Below are 23,739 nucleotides of genomic sequence, written 5' to 3' on the forward strand. Positions count from 1 at the left end.
TCTGTGGCATCCTGTCAATCAAACTTGTAAATGAGAAGAAACACTAACTTCCAGGAGATAAAGGCCTTGTCTGTCTTTTAAAGGTGGAAACTCTATCTCATTTCAAAGCATCTTTATCCCAATTGTGCAATACAAGTACTATGACATGCTGGCATCTTCAAACCTGAAAACCTTCAGGCTTCCTTAGTTAAACTGAAGAAACAACTCCACATTTTTCTGACATGAATAACATATAAAGAGCAAAACATCTACTTTTGCATGAAAAAAAATGAATGCAGTTTTAGAGTTAGTTTCAGAGCAGACAATGTATTAAACACAGATGAACTTACTTCCTTCTCTGGGATAAAGGCACTTGGTCCTCTTGTTAGGGGTTGAGACACTCTAATTCTTTTATCCTGTTTGTAAAAGAAAAACTCAATGTGTTATGATGATCTTCCCAGAAAATTTGGTGGACATTTACAGCCAATGTCCTAAAGCAAATAAACAAGTCAACAGAATTATGTAACCCCAAAGAAGTTTGGGGTCCGGGTCAAAGAGCAGTTCCGGTTGTGTGGATGTGAGATAAATGGACAGACATCTACCATAGTCATCATACTTTAGCTTATAGTTTACAGGACTGAAAGCCACTGACCTGCACAATAAATTCATACTTGTTAGTACACTGCTACAGTAGAACATTGTTGAGAATTGTTAATAATTTTGTTCTCACTTAAATCTCGCGGTATAAATCATGTAGATTCTAATGATATTGGCTCCTTCTCCTGGGCAAGATTAAGTGCAGAGAACAAGCAGGCCCCTTGAATCCCTTAGTCAGGGAAAGACTGGAGGGAAATAGGCACTTGATTTTCTATGATAAAGGTTAGTTCTGAGTTGAGAAATAGCCTTTTGTGGTTTCTCAGAAAATTGGGAATCAATCTACCTCAAGACCCAACAATTCCACTCCTAGGCATATGCCCACAGGATGCACACTCACACCACAAAGACATGTGCTCAGCTATGTTCATAGCAGCATCATTAGCAATAGCCAGAGCTGGAAACAACCTACATGTCCCTCAACTGAAGAATGGATAAAGAAAATGTGGTACATTTACACAACGGAGTACTACTCAGCAGTACAAAAAACAAAGACATCTTGGAATCTGAAGGCAAACAAATGGAACTAGAAAAAAGCCATCTTGAGTGAGGTAACCCAGATCCAGAAAGATAAACATGGTATGTATTCACTTATACGTGGATATCAGATGTAAAAGCAAAGGATAACCAGCTTATAGGCCATGACCCCAGAGAAGCTAGGATACAAGGAGGACCCTAAGTGAGACATACATGGGATCTTCTGAGAAATTTGGGAGTGGGGGGGGGTAGGGGAGGGGAGAAGAGAAGAGCAGGGACCGGGATGGTCGAGATGGGGGGACGACAGGGAGGGATAGCTAGGAAATAGATATCATGATTAAGGGAGTCGTTACGGGGTCATCGGGAAGCCTGGCACTAGGGAAGTTCCCAGGAATCTACAAGGATGACCCCAGCTAAGACCCATAACATCAGTGGAGAGAGTCTGAACTGGCTTCCCCTGTAATTAGACTGAAGAATAACTGTTATCATCATAGACCCTTCATCCAGTAACTGATGGAAACAGATGCAGAGACCCACAGCTAAGCACTGGGCTGAGCTCCCAGAATCCAGTCGTAGAAAGGGAGAAGCTGTACTATGAGCAAAGGGGTGAAGGCCATTTTGGGGATACCCACAGAAACAGCTGACCCGAGCTAGTGGGAGCTCACTGACTCTGGACTGACAGCGGGGGAATCTGCTGTCAGAGGCCGTTGGCAGTAGGACCAGGATTTATCACTAGTGCTTGAACTGGCTGTTTGGAGCCCATTCTCTTTGGAGGGATACCTTGCTCAGCCTGGATATAGTGGGGAGGGCCTTGGTCCTGCCTCGCAGTAAGGGGCCAGAGCTGATTGACTCTCCATGGGAAGCCTTACCCTCTCTGAGGATGGGGTGGGGTGAGGGTGGGGTAAGTAGGGAAGCAGGAGGAGGGGAGGGAGTAGGAACTGTATGTAAAAAAGAAAGGATTGTTTTTAAAATTATAAAAAAAAATCAGAAATATTACATCATGATGTAAAAAGTAACTCAGTGGCTCCTCATCTGAAAATAACAACGCCTTTTCTAAATGAGCCTACGCTAAGATCCAGACAATCTAATGGAAGCTGACTGGTAGTCCATGGGTAGACACCTGGGTATAAATATTCTGTCCAAACCGAATTAGGGCTAATTAGCATACATTAACAATTCCTCAGGACTATAAGGTAGAATTACATGAACATGATGCAATCAGAGAGCCAGGAGAAACTAAATGTCACTCAAATGCACATGCAAGAGGAAGCAAAAGAAAGCCGGGTGGGTAAGGCAAAGAAACCAGTGGTGTTGCTATGGCCTCAGGAAAAAAGCAGAGCTTAACCATGGTCATTTGTATTCTTTCTCTCCCGTCCTCCCTCCCCGTTAGTGGGTAACTTTGGTTGTTTTTGTTCCTCACAAACCAACAGCCTACCAAACACAAAACAGTTATTTAAACCCTTTAAGTCCCTTACTTCATTAGGAAGCATTTTAAAACAAGTTGGCAAAAGTAGGCAATTGGGTATTCCAATGGTTCTCTGAGAGCCTAATTGGTTATTGTGATAGACCAAGGGGAGGGTGTGAAAACAGACACCGCCCTGGCCCTTCTGAGCTTGGCACACACTCTCCATCACCTGTCAGTGCTCTAGCTAAATGCACGTGTCACACGACAACTTTAAGCTGCTTAAGTTTCCAAACAAGTGGCACGTCTAGATTACAAAGCAATGACATAATTCTCAATCAATTGCTCAAGTACACTAGAGGATGGTACATGAACTGGGTTAATTCAGAATTTCAAATACTGGTATTTCTTGTCTACACTGACTAACATCTACTTTGTCTAGAAAAAGAACTCAAAATAGAAGAAATATGTTCCCCTGCTCTCCTCTGCAAATACAACAGATAAAATACTAAGACATTTGTGGAAATGGCACCGTTTGAGACTAGCCAAGGCTGAAGAATTAAAAAAAAAAAAAAAAAAAAAAAAAAAACCAATGCACCCCACCGTCTATAGAACTTAATGAGCTAGTATGGGAAAAGCAACTTCCTGGATAACAAATCATTTCAAATAAACCAAGCATCTAAGAAGCTGACATAATAAAGGGGGAATCGAGCTTGAAGAGAAAAAAATGTAAGTACGGAGATAAATGAACACTATAAAATAAGAAAATACACCAAATTCAGAAAATTTAGGGAACTGTAGGGCAGGAAAATGCACTACTCTTACATGTAAGTATACAAGGTGTTTCTGGAAACAGAATGAGGTACTACTGCTATTACTTATTTACAAAAATATCAAGCTAATTCGCCTTTACAGTTACTATGCTTTAAAAAGTACTTTCTGGAACAGGTAGCATTTAAATATAGAATGTGTTTTCACTGCAAGGTAGCTACAGGCTCCTGCATGCAGGTAAATACAGCATCATTTTTAACCCACTACGGAGGAGCTAAGTATGCCTTCTGCCTCACACTGGCAGCTACACATCTCCCTCACTGCTCCAACCACAGGGTGTGCACGTCACTCATGAGACCTGCGGCATAGTGTAGCGTAGTTTCTGCTACAAGACGACTTCCGGGGGTTTCGATTACCGTTAACCCCAGAAGAGTTGTACAATGCTACAGAAAAGCAAAAACGGCCATTTTCATTTTCATCGCCCGAGGAAATACCCACACCATACACTGATTTCAAAAGTAGAAATATGCTGAGGTGAGCACCAGGTTAAGCAAATGGAGGTGAGGATCGGCCCTGTGTTTAGTGCTGCTCTGGGGTGACACTGCATCTGGCCCTAGACAGTAAAGTGCAGTGCTCCGGTGACAGCCCATGGGGCGGTGCAGTGGGGTGGTACAGCCACACCAGAGGCACCGTCTTTCCAAGCAACGGAATGGAGAGCTAACCACTGGCCACATATAACATGCCTACATGTACATATAGCTAGTGCACAAATACAATATGCAATATGTGTACATATGAAAGCATACCTACATGTACATGTGTACTACACGTACATGCATGGTTTTGTTTGAGACAGGCCTCGCGACGGAGCTCTGGCTGGCCTGGAGCCGTCCTCCAGCTCTGCCCCCTCTAGGGTTAGGGGTGTGAGTCACCACACCTCCCTGAGTTGTAGTCTTTAACTGGTGACACTTCTGAATTCGCCACCCTGTCTTGCGTCTGCATGGGACAGTCTTTCTGGTGTTTCTCAGCTGTATCAAATGGCTGTTGTATTCATTTCTAAAAGGTTGAAAACCAGTTTTAAAAATGGTCAGGGCAGATCCTCAATTTCACTCTGAGTTCATTTTACTTAAAAAAAAAAAAAAAAATCTACAAGCCACTGTTTATCTATGTGCTGTAAGGTCAGACCAAGCATAAGAGAAATAAAAACCAAATGGCCAAGAGACTTGCTTTAAAGTATGCACTGGAGTCCTAGTCAGCCCTCCACCGTCCCTTGGCTTTTTCTTGGGTGTCCGGCACCACTGCAGGGGAATAGCCAGTACCATGCACCTCACTTTCCTCTGCCCTGTAGATCCCACAAGGGATCTACCGTTACCCAGCACGTGACACCAAACCGTGCGTGACCACGAGAGCAATGGCAGCTGTGAGCTTCTTAGTCCTGAGAAACAGAAACTCCAAACCCATTTACCAGCAGAGCCACCCGCCATCCTACGGCCACACTCTAGTAAGCAAACTGCACCTGAGGGCCTTCTCAGAACCTGCTCGGCTCACACTTGCTCTCCGCTCTGCCCTCGTTCACTCCCACAGGGGCCCACGCCCTCCAGGACACTTCCCTCCAGGCCCCTCGCTCACTCCCACAGGGGCCCACGCCTTCCAGGACACTTCCCTCCAGGCCCCTTACATTTCTTTCACCACAAAGCATTACTCTCTTAAGTGAATATCCTGTTCCATGGCTTTCACTGTCGTACAACAAAGTTCAAACTCCAGCCTGTCGTACTGCAGGATGGGGAGAGCTCAGTGACAGGCACTTTAAAGGGAAAGGGACAAAAGATGTCCATCACAGCAGCCACCACCCACACGGGCTGCTGGGTTTTACGTCCAGTCATATTAACTAACGTACAGATTTAAAGCCTCAACTGCCGACCTACACGCCCAGGATTCAAAAGCAACATGGCAAGAGGGTTCCAAGCCATGTGATTCTAGACCATTCCATCGTCACCAAAGGTTCTGAGGTACAGCAAGGCAGAGCTTCACAGCACTGCACTGATTTGGGGGCAAACGTGGAAAAGGACTGTTTCACAGGATTGAACCCAGCACACGTATAAGCAGAGGGAGAAAGACAAGATGTAGTTGGAGGAAAACGTAAACGCCAGAAGTTAACTAGCTAGAAGAGCTGGGAGACACCATTCCCAGTCTGTTTGTTAGCAACTTTGAAACCACTGAAAATGGAGAGAAATTATTACAATGTGATCCCCGTGTTGGCAAACAAAAAGAAGCATGGGGTATGTAAAGAGCTTAAAACAATAAGAACCCAATTTGTGGCTTGTTTTCACACATTTTAGACAACAGCCACAATGTGCTTATTTTATGCACAAGGCTCCATCATTTCAATCAAGAAAGAACTGGCCCTAACACAGGCGCTGTACTGTATGTCTGCCAGTCCTGCGCGCTGAGGGGCTTTTCTAGGGAGGTTTGGCCCCTTCTGAGCAGTGCAAGCAGAGAGGGTCTACTAGACAGAACTCAGCTGAAACCATGCCTGTTAAGCAATGACCTGCTGGCAAACAAAACCTTGAAAGGATAAAGTTGAGAAATATTTAGATTAGTTATTTTGACACTTAAGAGCTAAGCACTATACTGGATCACCTTATAGAAACTAATCCCAATAGAAAATTAAGAATATTAAGTATACCTGCAAATTAGGTATTCCAAAAATCACAAGTCTTTAAAATTAATCAGCAAACTATTTGCCCCTAAAAGGCTGACTGCCAGTGAGAATTAATTGCTACATTCTAAGCTGCTAAAAGATTTAAATTATTAAACTTAATTTTTTACTTAATCTTTTCTTGAGTTTGTGTCATTAAGAAAAAGCAAAAACAAAACTTGTTCCTACTCACACAAAGCTGTTCCTGCACTTAACTCCAGAGAGAATATAATTAATGGCATGTGTGGTTAATTTTATAAAGATGCCATGTGTCTTTATACCTACAATCTGCTTAATGTATAAAACCATTCTGGCACAGTGAAATCTAATCCCACAGCTTTTAAAGATAGGCTCAGGTGAGCGTTCCACAGTTGCAGCATTTTTAATGTGCAACAACAACACAAACGTCTTAATGATTACACGTGCCCTAGACAAACTTCCCTGTAAATACAGTAAATCTGACTGTCCCTGATGACACAAGCAATGCATGTCAGTTGCTGTCTGTCCTTACACTGACTACAGATGCTCCATCCCGGCCAAATCACTGAAGACAGGCCAGGGCCAGGCCATAAGCACTATGCTAGGAAACAGTGCAGATGCCTCTATTTGGTTCCTTTGGATCAGCTTTATGACTTTTGCAGATGCTAATGACATTGTATATTTAAGAAAGAATGGCCATATGGAGAGAAACATAGAGAAACTGCTTTAAAAACTCAGTCCAGGGCTGGGACATGACTCAGCAGTTAAAGCACTTGGCACAAAAGTGTCACCCTATGATTTTGAGAAGAAAAATAGAATAGGCTTTTAAAATAGCCATACCTCTCCCAGGCTGAATTAAAATGTGTATTTGCATTTACAATACTATAATGTCTGATATCTACAGCCACTTCGTAAGGAATATCTAGAATGAGGCTAGCAACAGCCCAAGAATCTTTTATACATGACTTCTCTCCGCTTATTCTGAGCTGGTGTTTCAGGGAAGTGCAGAGGTCAGGAGCTGGACTCGACCCTGTGCTGTGTGGAAGCTCGCAGACATCCTAAAGGGCACCCAAGCTCCCCCATTGTGGGAATGCCATCTTGCTCTAGAAAATCTTGAACAACTGCACTTGAGCTACGGAAGCTGTGGCAGTTTAAATAAGAATGGCCCTCACAGGATCATACGTTTGAATGAGTTGCCATTGTCATGGTGTCTCTTCACAGCAATAGAACACTGACTAAGACAAAAGTTGGTAACCAGGGGCCAGGGTATTGCTGGGACAGCCTGACCATATTGCTTCAGAATGTAGATTTTTGGACTTTGGATTAGGAAAGCAGTTAAATGCTTTAAGCAGGACTTAGTGGGCTATACTATTAGAACCGTGGAAGACAGCGCTGAGGACAATTTGAAGAAGTTTCAGAGGAAAGGAATATTGGTAAATGACTTAGAGACAATGTGTTATTTTGGAGAAGAATGTGGCTGTCTACCTCAGGCTAAATTGAAGAGTTTTGGATTAATGGCACTGGCAGAGGAGATTTCAAGACACCCTTGTGGCTCTGTCATATGGTTATTGTGACCACTTTTATGCAAATCTATAATGAAAAGGAGCAGGCTGAGCAAGGAAAAATACAAAAGGCACAGTTTGGGGAGAAAAGAAACTAGATTCTATAATGGAACTAAGTCCTGTGATCAAGGAGATAAAAGTTTAAAGAAAAGCCAAATGCTAAATGGAGTAAAGGTCAGGGCAAGACCCTATCTAGCTAAGCTTCCATCCTGTGAAAAGGTATTAAAGAAAAGCTTAAGCAATGAAGGAAACCACTGAAAACAGAAAGCTAATGAAAAAATGTATTTAAACAAGAGGGCCCAATTCCAGCCCCAGCTAGGAGAAGAATTTCTCAGCTTCATGGTTCCATTCCAGCTTTAAGTCAAGGATACAAGAAAGGGGATGTGGAGTGTCTCTCCACAGCTAAGGAGAGCCACTGAAGGCAGGCGTGTCTCAGGGGTCCTGCATGGAGGCCCAGAGAGGCCACTGAGGAAAGCTGTGAAGGGGAGACCAGGGTTTGGTTGGAGATGCTAGAGTCATGGGGCACCCACCAAGGAGAGCTGACAACAGGGTGCAGAACCAGTCCAAGAGAAAGAAGTGTGTTACAGCTCAAAGAAGCTGGAGGTTTCAAGGATGCTTTGGCATCAGACGTGGAGAGCAAAGTCTGGAGTTTGCCCGTGGTTTTCAGCTTTGCTTTGGTTCAATACTTCCTCACTGTGCTCTGGTTTGTAATAGGAGTGTACACTCTGTGCCACTGTGTGTGATCTGCTTTTGGATTTGGTTTTAATAGGGTTACAATTAAGAGATGGCCACGGTTCTCAGGAGACTTGGGACTTTTAAACAGTGTTGAGAGTGTTAAGACTATAGGGTTTTATAGTTGGACTGAGTGCATTTTTGCATTCTGATATGACCACAGGCCTATGGGGCCAGGGGGTGGGGCGGGGCGGGGTGAATAAGAATGGTCCCCATAGGCTCATATATTTGAGTGCTTTGTCATCAAGGAGTGACACTTCTTAGGATGAGGAGGTGTGCCGGCCCTTGTTAGAGGAAGTGTGTCCCTGGGGTTGGGCTTTGAGGTTTCAGAAACGCAAACCAAACCCAGAGGCTCTGTCTGTTCCTGCTGCCTGCAGATTTGGATGTAGAGATCTCAACTCCTTCTCCAGCGCCATGTCTGCCTGGGCGCCACCACGCAATCTCCCATGCTGACAATGCATTAAACCTTTGAAACTGTAAGTAAGCCCCAATTAAACGCTTTCCTTTACAAGAGTTGCCATGGCCATGGTGCCTCTTCACAGCAACAGAACACTGGCTAAGACAAAGGCCAAGACTATCAAATCTTTCCTGGCCATGTTCCAATTCTGGGGCCATGAAAGCAATAACACAAAGATCCTGTTTCAGGACAAAATCGAGCCTTCTACCAGTACGTACAGATTTAGACTCTTAAGTGGAAATCTGAAAACATCTGTACTCAAAAGCATTGCATTCACCAACTGTATCACACTTCCTTACCTCCTCTCCCCAAGCCACCAGTCCCGCTGCAGGCTGGGACAGTACTCTGTTCGTCTCTAGGCACTGGTATATGACAGAAATTAGTTCAAAGATCCCTAGCAGTCTTCACAGTCTTCATCTCAGGATGGAAAGGCTAGAGTTATGTGAGAAATCAAAACGCAGCCACAGAACAGAGCGAGGCTAATGATAAACTGCAGGCACACTGCAGTGAGCTAAGCTCAATGAGCTCTCCCTAACGAGCAACAATCCCTCTATTTCACTCTACACAGTGGAGGCTGGTAGTGTGCTGCACAGCTGGAATCCCACCCCCTCTATTCCACTCTTTAGATGGTGGAGGCTGGGAATGTGCTGCTGCACAGCTGGAATCCCACCTCAGAGGCTGAGCAGAAGGACTACTCTGAGTTCAAGGCCAACTTGGGCTATGCAGTGAGTCCCAGAGACAGTAAGTGTTTCCAGTTATGGGATGGTCCTTAACTGAAAACAATTCTGCTTAAAAATGAAATGCAGTTAGTAGACACTGTACCTGAAATTAACTAATGGCCAATATTCATTCTTTTTATTAACAACAATTCTGGTCTTCCCCCTTTAGCTTTTCATACAATATTCACTAAATGATTCAAGATTTTTAACACTTTTTAAAAATATAGACTCTATGACAGAAGACTTTGCTGAACTGGAGGTAAATATTAAGTATCTCTGCAGTGAGGGTGGGGGAGGGGCTGGGAGGAGAGGAGGGAGGGAAACCCCAGCCAGGATGCCAAATAAATACATACATTTATGTTTTTTAAAAAGAACCTGTGCACATTTGAGGTAAGATGAGGCTAAGTAAGTTGGGTATTCAACACACTTCTGATGTGAAGTATTTGCAACTTACAAATAAAGCCTATTAAAAGACAAGAAATGCCTAGACACAGACTGCCTTAGGGTTTCTATTGCTGTGAAGCGATACCATGACCACAGCAACTCTTATAAAGGAAAATTTATAAACTTATAAAAGAAAATTTTATACATTTTATACATTTCTTACAAAAGAAAATTAATTGGGGCTGGCGTATGGTTTCAGAGGTTTAGTCCATCCATCATCATCACGGTGGGAAGCAAGGCAGTGTGCAGGCAGACACGGTGCTGGAGAAGGGGCTGAAGTTCTACATCTGCATCCGCAGGCAGCAGACAGAGAATGGCACACTAGGCCCGGCTTGAGCATCTGAGATCTCAAAGCCTGTCCCCAGTGACACACATCCTCCACCAAGGTCCTCCAACAGGGCCTCCTATTAGCGCCACCACACTCTGGATCACAAGCTTCTAAACAGACAGACTACCTGAAGGCATCTGAACCCTGAACCTCCAGAGAGCTGAAAACATCCAAAGGTAAAAGTATAATCTTAAGATTCACAATCACACTTTCTTCCTCAGAGTTGCTAAGGAATCCACAGTCTTATCACTTCTTTACAACTCTAAAGGATCCACACCAGCAACTCCAGCATCTCAGCACAATGATGGAAGGACACGTTCCTCACAAATGGGCTGGGTTTGAGTTAAGGAGTGGGAGGGGAGGTAGCCAACCCAAGGCTCTTCCAGCCCCCTTCTCTTCCCTGCACATTGCAAGAGCATGTTGTTACCCGAGGAAGCTTACATTCTAGAAACATCAGTAGCTTAAACTAATAAATGTGGGGCTGTGTATCAATTTACTAGTCTCCAGGTACCATTTGGATCTTCATTGACTTGTTTTCTTACATTAAAACAAACAGGATCTGCAATTTGCCATAAATGGCCCTAAGTTCTTAGAGACCAGTAATAATAGTTTGCATGCTGTGACACCTATTTGGGCAGGAATAAAACAAAACAAAACAAAACAAAAACAAAACAAAATCCTCCTTTTAAGTCTTTAGGTATTCAGAGATGAAGGGTACAAAGACACTTGTTGAATACGCTATTAAAGTTTTTGGCTAAAGTCCAAGGAAATAAGGGGAGAACTATAAGTCTTTGTACTTGAGATAATACAAGCCCATAACAGCCACCCAACTCAGTGTTTCCCTACTAACATACAGACAATGTACTTTCCTACCACTAATTATATGGTCCAGTTCCACAGAAGTATTAGGAAGGCCTGCTGTTCTACAAAACATGTAGGCTTCTGAACTACACAACAAAGAAACCTTACCTTTAATCGTAAAAAGGTTTCCCAATTAAAATCGCATCCCAATTCGATCAAGAGAACTTAAAACTGCAAGTTCTAGAAAATGAAATCCCCATAACCGATGACTACAGCTATAGAGCACTCCAGTGCTCAGGAGCTAATTAGTCCTGGAGAAACACGCGAACAAAGTCTTGGCACCAGGGAGATGGCATTCCATGTCAAGTGTCTCCAGAGCAGCTTGCCAAGACAAAGCCAAGGAGCATTTGTCACTCTATTGGGCAGTTTTCAGTGATACATTTTTGACAACATTGGTTCACTTCCTCAGCTTAAAGAAAGCAGGGCCTACACTAGGCACATTTGATCTCTATAAGTTCACAGTATGCAAGCCCTTAGTTAATGAAAACCAGCCATTCTTCACACACACAGTGGTCAAGAGCAGGAAGGACTCGACTTCACTTAAACTGAAGAAGTCAGTCACCTTCACACACACCCCGGGAACACAACTACACAAGCCAAAATGTTCCACTTTAGATCAAATTGTGTTAAAGTTTTAAGAAAGAAGTTTAAAAGAACAGAAATTTCTACTACCAGCTTAAAGGGGACACCTCTTAATTTTTGCCTGGATTAGAAACAGATCTGGCCGATATAGTAAATGCCCATGGACTTCACCTCTGTTCAAGTTTGCCAGTTCCCCTGATTGAGGACTACAAGATTATGCCTTAATATATTTGAGTAAATTTACAATGGATTATAACCTGAATTAAACCTGTAACTGGGGCCAGGGAGATGAATTAGCAGAAGCTGATTGCTGCCAAACCTGATGACCCAGATAACACATGATCACAGGAGAACCGACTTCTGCAAGTTGTCCTCTGACCTCCATACATGCAGTAGCATGTGGACATGTATAAATAAGCTCCTTTAAAAATTGCTCATAACCTTTTAAATATCAGTAGCTCTTTATTATCTTAAAAATATGAATCTAAAACCGTTTTGCTTATAGTTATCATATCAGTAACTATATTAGAAACTAGATCAAAGAAAACTGGAAAAGCACCCACTTTACTAACTCACTGAGAAATGAGGATTGGGGCACAGCCCTGTGGGAGAGGGTGTGGTCAGTATCTGCCAGGTTCTAGAGTCAAGCTCCAGCAATCTTCACCCACCAAAAAAGAACCCTGAAAATAAGAGTAATACGCCCCTACACAGCAACAAAAGGGGTTGTTTGGAAACTGTAATTTTGAAAAAACTGAAGACAGGTTGTCTTAGATTTGTGCAAATATCTGACTCAATTAAAAACAGCTGGAATCTCAGGTATTTTACCTGTTGCTATAGGCGACAGTGACTGAAAAATCACAAAGAGAATCTGGGCTCAGAAATACGTGGCTGGGAAGCAGGACAGCCTTACACTGTTTTCAGTTTATTTACGTGTGGGGAGGTGTGCTTAAGCATGTGTGTGTGGAGGCCGATGGCCAACCTTGCATGCCATTCATTCCCAGGCGTGGTTCACCTTGTATTTGGAGGCAGGGTCTCTCACTGTCCCCCGCCTCCCCTGCTGAGATTACTAATGACTAGTGCACACCCATCAGCACGCCCAGGGCTGAGATGGGTTCTCAGGACAGAACTCAGCAGTGCACTAACTGAGCTATCTCTCCAGCCCAGAACATCTTAGTGGCCCTCTATATATGGCGTTGGCCATTTTTCTCATACTCTCAAGTTTCATGACAGAGTTTTTAAAGACGCGTATTGCCATGTGGGATATGAAACTGTATCAAACTTCTTATGCAGTTCCATTAAAATCCATTGTTCACCAGGTAGTTTGAATGACTTGTTTCACCCGTGCTTGATTTCATAATACTGATAATCTCTCATCATTTATAAAATACGGATTCACTGAGCTCTGCAAGCTGCGGGTGCTGATACATTTTTGTTTGTTTTTATGGCTCATCTAGTTTTATTTTTTGCACACTAATCCTAGTTCCCTCTCTCTCCCCCTCCCACTCCTCCTGCCTTTCCCTCACCCCACGCCCCATCTGCTCCTCAGAAAGGGTGAGGCCTCCCATGGGGAGTCAATGAATGAATTCAGTCCCATCAACAAGCTGAAGGAGGACCGGACTCCCCACCCCTACCTCAGTCTAGGCTGAGCAAGGTATCTCTGCATAGGAAATGGCTCCAAAAAGCCAGTTCATTCATTAGGAATAGTTTGATACATGTAATGCAGTATTAAAAATAAACGTTGTTACCATAGTATCACATCTGGTGAGTCTTTAAGTGTTGAGATAATCAAGCTCAAGGCAAGACACACATTTTTCAGAACGCTTTTCTTCTCAAGGGTTTGTCGTCGGCAGGAAACCCCGCGAGCTGTTTGTCTTGGTGAGTGAGAGTCTGACTTTGCTAATTTTTGGAAAGCTGTATACCAAGTCTGACGCCCATGGTTAGAGGGCCTAGCTGCTTACAGAAGTGGTCCTCACTCATCACAGGACTGCTTCTTCTGGACAAGCAGGGAGCTCTATGCATTTTCTCCATTTTGAAACATAGATTATTAAATCATAATCACTCAACAGTGGAGACGTGACTGAACACAGCATTTTTTTTTTTTCTGTTTCATCACTTTCTTGAGTAAACGAGCATCTCTTCTTGTGAGCACGAGTGGTGAGGGATACAGTAGTTACGGTAGGGGCGATGCTTTCCATCCTATGACCTTGTTGAAGATTTGCTCTGTGCCCTTGCCCTGGGGTTCTCCTCGCACACATATTCCTGTAATCGGAAGGTTTGGTCTCTTCACAGTATCCCGCATTTCCCATGTGTTCATTTCCTGCTGTCTTAAAAAGTTTTTCATATTCTGTGCTTCTTTCCCCTACAGCCTGTACTTTACCTTTGAGCCCTGACATCTACCTTTTGCTTGATTCATTCTTGTAAGGCTTCCTCTTGAGATTTCTCCTTGGTTTACCGCGTTTTCAATTCCATTTTAATTTCAGCTTGAGTCATCGTTAATGTTTCTATTTCTTTACTGAATCTTGTTTCCAAATCCTAGATTGTCTTTGTCATTTCCATCAGCCTTACGTTTGTATTCTCTTGGGCATCACTCAGAAATTTATTCTCTTTATGTTCCTTCTTTAAATTTACTGACTCTTTGTGTCTTCTTTAAACTTTTCTTTGAATTCTTTGATGAAATTCGTGATTGTTCTTTTAAAGTCTGTGTTCTGGGGTTCACCTAGGTCATTCTCACTGGTGAACACTTCTATAATCTGGTGGATTGGGGGGGGGAGATACAGCCCTGGTTTTTCATGTTGTCTGTATTTTTCTGACTTCTTTTGTTAGTTCTGTATCCAATGTGAACAAGGTAGGTTGATGCAGCAGAGTACGGGATGCGGTGAGCGGGGTCCCAGCTAAAAGCTAGGCGTGGCTTGGGTGGCACGAAGTCAAGCGAACATACTGGAAGGGGCTATCATGGAGGATGCGGGTCCTGGCCTAAGCCTGGGCTTTGCAGATCTAGGGGCATGGGCGGTGCGGGTGTGGAAGGGATGCGGTAGACTCACTCAGCCAAACTCTGGTGCAAGATGTGCAGGACCTGTCTGGGGTGGGCATGTCCTGGCAAGCTGGGGTCTGCACAGGCAGGAGTGGACAGACTAGGCCAGCTTACTAGATGTGGAACCCAGGCTAGATCTTTGGGGTTCACGAGGGTGCACAGAGGGGAGTATCAGGCAGATTCCGTGAGTCAGACCCTGGAAAAGGATGGTACATGATACACTCTGATTTGTGCATAAGGTACCAGCCAAGGTCCATGGAACACATCTGACAACCACTGCGGAAATGATCCCTGCCAATATAGCTCATTTCCTTTAACAAATATACATTTGTTAAAACTACTTCAGCCCCAAAATTACTTTTAACATTCACATGAAGACCAAGTAATAAGAAACTTAAGATCAATGAATAATTCTTGCTTTTCTATCAAAGCCTTAGATTTCTTAATGAAGTATTAATTTTTTTTATAAAATAAAACTTCAAAACAATTTAAAAACACGAGTGACAAGAAAACCCTGTAAAAGAGCAACAAGGAGTGGGTGTCTGGCCTCACTTAACACATGGCTGATATGTAGGCTTTTATTTGGAAGGATGCTCCGCTTATTCCTAAAGTCTCCAGGACTTTTCACATGAAGCATACTGAATTTTGTCAAATGTCTTTTCAGCATCAATCTAGATGATTGTACTGGCTAATTCTATGTCAACCTGACACAGGCTGGGGTCATCCGACAGGAGAGAGCCTCCGTCGAGAAAATGCCTCCATAAGACTGAGCCCTAGACAAGCCTGTCAGGCATCTTAATTAGTGATTGGTGGGGGCGAGCACAGGTCATTGTGGGTGGAGTAATCCCCGGGCTGGTGGCCCTGCTAAACAAGCCACGGGGAAAAAGCCAGGAAGCAGCAGCCCTCCGTGGCCTCTGCATCAGCTTCAGTCCCCAAGTTCCTGCCCTGACCTCCTTCCACGACAGGCTACGAGGCTAAAGTGTAAGACAGAGAAATCCTTTCCTCTCCATTTTCCTTTTGGTCATGGTGTTTCATCTCAGCAACAGAAGCCCTAACTAGGATGACTATGTGGTTTCTGTCCTTTTACATATGTTGAACCAACCTTGCCTCACTGGATCCCTAACTTGCCTTCCTCATAATGGGGGACTATAACCTGGAGCTGTGAGCTCCAATCAACTTTTCTCCCCAGTTGTTTTTGCCAGGGCCCTTAATCAGCACAAGGAACAGGGATCAACAGCTTCAAGGAGAACAGATTTGTTTTGGCTCGTGGTCCTGATGGCTCAGTCCTTCATAATGGAGAACTTGTACTGAGCATTTATATCACGGTGGCAGAGATACCGAAAGGGGCCAGGAGAAGATACAGCCCAAAGAAATGCGCCCAGTGACCAACGTCCTCCAACTAGGCCCAACCCTACACCTTTTTACCAGCTCCAAATGTTATTAATCCACTGGGGTTATTATTCCATTCATTAGTCCACAGCTTTCAGGGTCTGTTTTTGGGCATGCCTACAAAGACACATCTCCTAGGCCGCCCCATCCGACAGTCAAGACTAACCACCACAATATGAGGAACCATTTCTGGACAGTAGCTTTCTGAGCATTGTTCTGACATCCTCGACTCACCTCAGTCTACACACACACGCGAATTATTTCACATCACCTAAATACTGTGACTCCTCATTCTGAGAAAACCTTCAGTGTAGTCTTTAATAGTCAGGATGAAGAGTGATATACAACACTTCTGATCTGTGAAAGTAATTATTTTCTAATAACCACAAGGACTTAATATTTGATTTTGCTGTTCTCTCCTCCCATTTTTCTTGATGCCTGACCATTTAGGCTTTTCAATACTGTACCATTCTGTGTTGGTTAATGCTAATAGTATGTGTTCTCCCTAGCCTGCACTTACCGCTTCAATGTTCATATACTAAACACATAGTTATTATTACTAAACTCAAAAAAATAAGATCATTCATATGATCTAAGCATTATTAAACTTTAAGCACAAAAGACCATCTCATAGGGACTGCAGAACTGCATTCTAATTTTAAAAGAACAATACACCCTTTCCAAAAAAAAAAAAAAAAAAAAAAAAAAGGAAATCGACTAACCAAAAGCATGTACTAAGCAAATTGTCCACTGTTAGTTGGTATAAACATGTTTTAACAACACACCAATATAAAGAACAGAGGTATACAAAGTATCAACGCCCCTGAAAGGGGCTCCCACTACGTGATGACTGATGCAGAGAGTAAACAAGGGTCACAGAGTACTATGTGACTGAATGTGGACCACAGCTACACTGTAGCAAGAGCCGGAAGGCCTGAGCCATTCAAAGACCTGGTTACTGGAGAGAGCATGGGTCTTCCCATTTGGAAGCAAGAAACAATCATAAAAGCCCGTTTGCATTAAGGTGGCACGGTTACACTGTGATATGGTCTGAATGACCGTAGAATGTTTTCAGAGACAAAATAAGTGGAACATTATGTTTTCCCTGTATTCTTGCTAATTTTAGGTAAGTTTGGATGCTTTTGTTAGGGAGTTCCCAGGATCCTGGTGGGGAATTTTCAAGTATTCCTGCACAAGATTGACTTCTCCCCAAACCACGGTTTTCCCTGATGAAAGATGAACCATGATCCCCAATGTGTCAAGCTCACTTATCACTGTCACAGCACATGGGTGGACCGGTAGGTTGGATGCAGCAAGCTAATGGCTGGCCCCTGGACTGCTGGCTTAATAGCCTGCTTTCCCCTCATAAGGACTGCATCTACATTCTCTGGCCATGGGGTTCATTCCCCCAAAGAAGTGTCCAATAGGCAGAGGCCAAAGCTGCAGGGCCTCCTGAGTAGTTCCTGTCGGCTCTTGGGACTAATTCTACTTTCTAAGGCAAAGCACTTGCGTTCCCAGACACACCCAGTTTCAAGACTTTTCAGCAGTTACCTAAGTGGCAGCAAGACCTTGGAGCTCAGTTCCCCATGACAAAGTACATTTCCCGATCCATCAATCAATACCCGACATATTGGCCACACCAATGGTGGCTTGACCTTGGAAGGAGAGCAGACACCAAATTATCAAGGCACACTCATCACCCACCCACAACTAGGAAAATCATTTTAAGTTACAGTTTGGACAGGCACATATATTTAATAAGCAGAATTTAGTTATCAAATGTTTTTCAAACAATTAACACACCAAGACATCTGGACTTCAAAGTGCACATGTAAATGTGGGCCTCTTAGGTTTGAATGACACTGATTTCCTGGGGAGAGGCAAGCAGACACTACACAAGAATGTTGTAGGGAACAAGGGACCAGTCAGCTCCATCGACTCTGGATTAATAGTTCTTTCTCTACTGGACAAAGCATGAAATATTGATTCCCAAGGCTATATGACAATGACAGCCTTCTATACAAAAGCTGACAAGTATTTTCCCTACAAAGGATGTGCAATTTCTAATTTAGAAAACACTATTACAAATAATAACTTTAAAATGAAACTGTTCCCTTAAGCTACATTTTCCTAGGGAAGGAGAGTTGTATGTTACCATAGTGCCGGTGCAACATTGGACCAGCAGGAAAACATCCTTTTATGAAGTGGCAATAGCATCTCAACTTCACAAAGTACTTACATAGAAGAAATGAATACACTGTGAAGAAAATTCTCATGCCGCCTCAAGAAACTGTGACCTCAAAATGATATGTTCAAATTCAGTCAGACTAACATTTCTGACAAGAAGTAATAATTTCCCTCCCTAGAGGACTATACGTGTAGGAAGTGCACAAGAATTCCACACTCTTCTGTTCTATGCAGTAATGTATGTGGGTGATCGGAGTTTTATCTGTTCTGTGACCCATTATTAATAGGAATAAGCAATAACCTAATCATCTACCAACGCCCAATTTGGGGGGGGGTATTGGGAATAGAGTTCAGTTGTACAGTGTTTGCCTCCCATATACAGTAATATTTTATCAATTCATGCTTAGTAATAAAAACTATAAAACAGGTATTGTTAAAATAATCTTCAGTCTCAGCATCTCCAATTAACCTTGTCAGTTAAGATATTCCTTCTTCTGTATCTGCCTTCTTAAAAATTAAAGCATCACATACTTAAAAGAAACCTACAGTCTATTGTGAGTGCACCCTTACTGGCCCTCACTGATGACGAGGTGGCCCAGCAGTTAGTCAAGGGAATGTGTCCCTTATGGGTGTGGGCAGAAGGAGGAATTAGAGGGCCAGGCTGTCAGCTGTCTTTTAAAGAAGTGATCTGAAGGTCATAAACTGTAGCATCAGAACATTCATTTTTATTAAACTTTAAATACTGTCACTGCTTCCACTATTTCAGAGATAGTTCTGTTTAAACACAATCAAGAATAACACATCATTTGGTCAGTATCTTCCTTCTTTGCCAGAATACAACCAGAGATAAATAATAACTTTTTCTCAGGTTCTGGCCCCAGTTCTAATCTTGTAAGAGATTCTCAAGTTTACTGTCAATTCGAAGACCAGCGCTGTCACCCGACTGAGAGAAGGAGGAGTTGCCCAAACTAAAAATGCTCCGATCAAGCCCTACTCAAAGAAAGGCGCCTTGTTCTGGCGAAGCCCATGGTGCAGTGGCTGACGGGAGGTACTCTCCTGCTTTACTCAAGCCATGCTGCTATTTCAGACCATGAAAATATGTTTTTAAATTTCCTTTTTTATGAGACTCCATGTCAAAAAGCTGACTGTCCATTGCCATGGAGACAGTTCTATTTAAAGTACTCTATTAGTCCTTTCCCCACAGAAGACAGGAAAATGGCCACTAGAAAAGCATCTCTCCCCACGGTTGTGATTAAGTAACTGCAATTGCTTCTTCGGCAGCTAACACCTGAGCATGTGGAGGTGTGGTAGGGAACCATGTAATGAGTCTACTCGTCCCTAAGATCAACAACAGGCTCAAGTTTAGCACTAGAGACAACACAAGAAAAACCCATTAAAACAAAATTAGAATCAAGCAAACAGAATAAAATTAGTTGTGATTGCTGCTGTAGATAAGATGTAACTGACTGAAGCAATCTGTGCTTTTCAAAAAGCTAGCTTCCACTTAGTGGCATGTATGTGCATGTGTGCATGAGTGTGAGTGTGTGTATGTGTGTGTATCCACATGCATGTAAGATACAGGCCTGTATCCTGGGTCTGTTCTTCATTTAGAGACTTCTGATTGTCACCATCTGATACTTAGATGGCAAGTAAGTGACCATAAGTGAAAACATACCTATAACTTCTATAAAAGCTTAATCTTCTCCAAGGACTCAAAATAATGAAAGAATACATCAGTACTGTTCTTTCTTTAGGATATGTGTCCTAGTTCTCTTTAAGGGAAGAGATTATTTTCGTTGTGAGAGTTTAAGTATCAGTCTTTGGACTCAGCAGTTAGAGTACTTGCTGCTCTTGCAGAAGAACCAAGATGGATTCCAAGCATGCATATGGTGGCTCACAACTATGGTTCCAGATCTGACTTCCACTTCTGGGCTCCTCCAGCAAGGCACTGCCCACATCTGGGGCATATACATGCGCATATACACGCAGGCTAAACACTCATACACTGCTCTAGATTAGTGACCATGTTCTTCTGTAACTAGGTCAGTTTAGAACCGCCTCGTCTTATACTTTAATCTTTCCAGAATGAACTTAAAAAGAAAATCAAGTTTCAGTGTGGGGGGGGGGCAGTCAATCATAGTAATTTAGAAAAGGTGTTTGTTATTAGTGACCAGGTAAGTTCTTTGAGTAAAGATATGCAGAAGACAACCCTTCGGTAGTGCTGAAGAACTTGCATCCTATGCATTCGCTGACTTCAGGAAGCAAGTCTACTGCTAGGGACTGAGGAGGAGCTTACTACTCATACGTTAATTTGTCTCAGAAATAACTGAAAGCTAATTAAGCACTATTCATATTCCAGAAAAAGGCAAGCATCTGCCTCTTGTGAACTTAGTTCAGCTTTTCCATGAACTTACATCTTTATCTTCGAACTCCTTCATCTTGAATTGACTGATAGACTGCACAGTATACCTCTGCTTTAAAGTTTTTACAGTTCTTGCCAAATAGTTAATTATCCATAAATACGAAAGAGCATTAAATGCCTATGAGGAAGAAAAAGGGAGATGGGCTACAGGCCTCTGCTACGGGTATGTAACATTCACCCAACACAGAGAGGTAAGGAAAGTAAAATAGAACCACATAGACATTAGTGAATAATCAGGAAAGGAAGCAAGGTACAAATACATACATTTTATGTGTGTGTGCCTGCCTTTAAAAACTCAAAGTCAGCCATTAATACGGCTGCTTATGTATCATCAAGGTTTTTGTTTTTAAACCAACACATTGGTTAGTGAATATTTCACAACAGACTTAAGAAATACCACCCATGTTAACATATGGGTTGTGTGTATTGAAGTTCTACGTGGGGACCATGTAGCTGCAAGAGCTTGTCAAAGCTCTCCCTCCGGGTCTAAGTGCAGGCTGTCAGCTCTGCATTACGTGAGAACGCTGAGCAAGAGGGTTGAATTATGTATGCACCCTGAATGGCTATCTCACTACTCTGAGTGTCAGTAGATTTCTACCAGGTACTCTCACACATCCGTGACCCAGACAAACAGTACCTCAGTACAGCCACTGGGAATGTGAGGGCCATTTAAAAGAAACAGCGTTGGACAGAAGCATAATGTTATTTTAAAAAATCTACATTTTTCCAAAAAAGTTTTTCTACTTACCTAAACAAACATTTTCCTCATTTAAAGAGTGCCAACTACAAAATAGGTTTCCAGCATAATCAAATGAAGTTAACAGTTTACAGTAATTTCTTTTATGTATTATTGGGGATTAAACCCAGGGCCTCGAACATGTTAGACAAGTAATCTGCTACTGACTCATACCCTGGCCAAGCTAAAATAATTTCCAAGTATAAACAACTTAGCCTAAATAATATTAGAACCTATATCTTACAGCTACATTTAATATCTATATTATTACATAATACTAACAATGTATTTAAACATAATATATACCAAACATAATGTATCTAAAACAAGAAAACCACAATGTAAATAGGCAGGCTACAACACAGCTGAGACCTCAACAATTTCAAGTAATATATAGAATAGTTTTGATGATAAGTTAAATAATTTCCTTTCCCTTCTAATAATTAGGATAGACAGTTTGTTTGTTTTTGTTTTTCAAGACAGGGTTCTCTGTATTGCTTTTGAGCCTGTCCTGGAACTCGCTCTGTAGACCAGGCTGGCCTCGAACTCAGAGATCTGCCTGCCTCTGCCTCCAGTGCTGGGATTAAAGGCGTGCACCACCAATGCCCGGCAGGACAGAGAGTTTGTAAAGAAGCTATCGCTTGGATCTCAGAACTGCCTTTCTTCTGGACACAATACCTAGTGGCCAGGTTTGCAGGCTTATCAGCACCCCTGCAGCCCTGAAATACCCACAGCAATCTACCACACAGTAGCATCTTAGGTGTTTCTGTGGCAACTCTTAGTTGTGGGAAATTCGTGCGATGTGTGAAAATGTATTGCTGTGATTGTTGTAACAAAACGCTGAACAGCCAGTAGCTAGGCAGGAGGTAAAGGTGAGACTTGAGGGCAGAGAGAATGCTGGGAAGAAGGCGGAGTTGCCAGCCACAGAGGAGGGAGCAGCACGCGCAGCATGGGGAGATGAGGTGACAAGCCACGATGGAGATGAAGATGAGTGGGTTAATTTAAGTTATAAAAGCTAAGCTAAGGCTGAGCGTTCATCATTAACGATAAGTCTTTGTGTCATTATTTGGGAGCTCTGATCTACAACAGCACGTTCCAGGATCCCCTCAGGAACGGGGGGGGGGGGGGGGGGAGCAGGGGACACCCCAGGGCAGACCTCACCACCTTTCACTAACGCTCAGAGAGTGAGTGCTGACCTGAATGTCGTTTCTTATCTTCATAAAGCTCTGTAAAGGAATTTACCAAAAGGTGAGGATATTTCTTGGGGAGTAGGGGATCCTATTCAAGAAGCATAATAGCTGAAATATTTCTAGACAGTAGTCCTGGGTGGTACGGTGAGATTCAGTCACGGCTGGTCGCTTGGCAGGAAGAGACATCAGGTGTGCTGGGCAGTTGGAAAAGACATTCTGAGATCAGGAAAAACTGGCTGCATAATTGGGGGTTTGGGAAGATAAAAGCAAAAACTAATAGGTGAAAACTGCACTAAATAAGCACTTCAACTCTGTCTCCCATGTGCACAACCCTGGGTTCAACTGTCACTACAAGAGAAAAAACAAAAAACAAAAAAACCTAGATCTGTCTGAGTCAATCTTGTGATAATCATATTAACAGAGTGTGTATGACCCAGATTGCGAATAACCTCATTTAAAATCATTAAGAATGAAAAGAGTAGAAAACATCTAGATCCGAGATCCCACCTGTTAATACTGAGGCTCTAGGTTCCTCTTCCATACAGCCAATTTTACTTTAGAAGACTCGAGTTTTTCACATTAAGAAAACTGACATACAGTCATTCCGGGTTTATATCTGTATACCGTGCCACACTTTAGATGTCAAATTGGTTTCAGTTCCTTTTGCTTGTTGGTACTATGACCCATAGCCCGTTCCAAAAGCCCCGAGTCCCGGCTTCTTCATTGTGACAACATGTGAGACATGACAAAGTGCATGCTGTGCTATGGAAGCGTGAGGTTCTGAGTCTGCATCCCCAACACCCATGCAAAGAGCTCATCAAAAGACACCTGCCTGACTCCAGCCCTGGGAGGGGAGGAGGGAAGAAAGGAGGGTCCAGGGGCATTGCTGGTGAGCTGCTGGGTCAGTGAGAGACCCTGGTTTAAAACAAATAAGGTGGAGAGCAATTGAGAAGCTACCCAATGTCAACCTATGTCCTTCACATACATGCACAGATAAGCACAACCACAATGTATGTACATATAAACATACATGCATGCACACACGAGCAAAGGCAAGAAAGGGAGAGGGAAGAGAGGGAGAGAGAGAAAGGGAGAGGGTGAGAGAGTGAGAGAGAGAGAAGGAAGAGGGTGAGAGAGAG

At 42.9% G+C, this 23,739-nt stretch overlaps 1 protein-coding gene across 1 annotated transcript in view; it reads right to left on the bottom strand.

Moving 5' to 3' along the window:
* The window catches only part of Sesn3 (sestrin 3), a 47,500-nt gene that overhangs the window by 15,302 nt on the left and 8,459 nt on the right, over positions 1 to 23,739 (bottom strand). The window contains exon 2 of the mRNA XM_051198968.1: positions 330 to 395. Within this exon, the coding sequence (XP_051054925.1) occupies positions 330 to 395 (66 nt within the window). The remainder of the gene's footprint in view (positions 1 to 329; positions 396 to 23,739) is intronic.

The sequence above is a fragment of the Phodopus roborovskii genome, unplaced genomic scaffold (assembly GCF_943737965.1).
Source record: "Phodopus roborovskii unplaced genomic scaffold, PHOROB, whole genome shotgun sequence".
Lineage (NCBI taxonomy): Eukaryota > Metazoa > Chordata > Mammalia > Rodentia > Cricetidae > Phodopus > Phodopus roborovskii.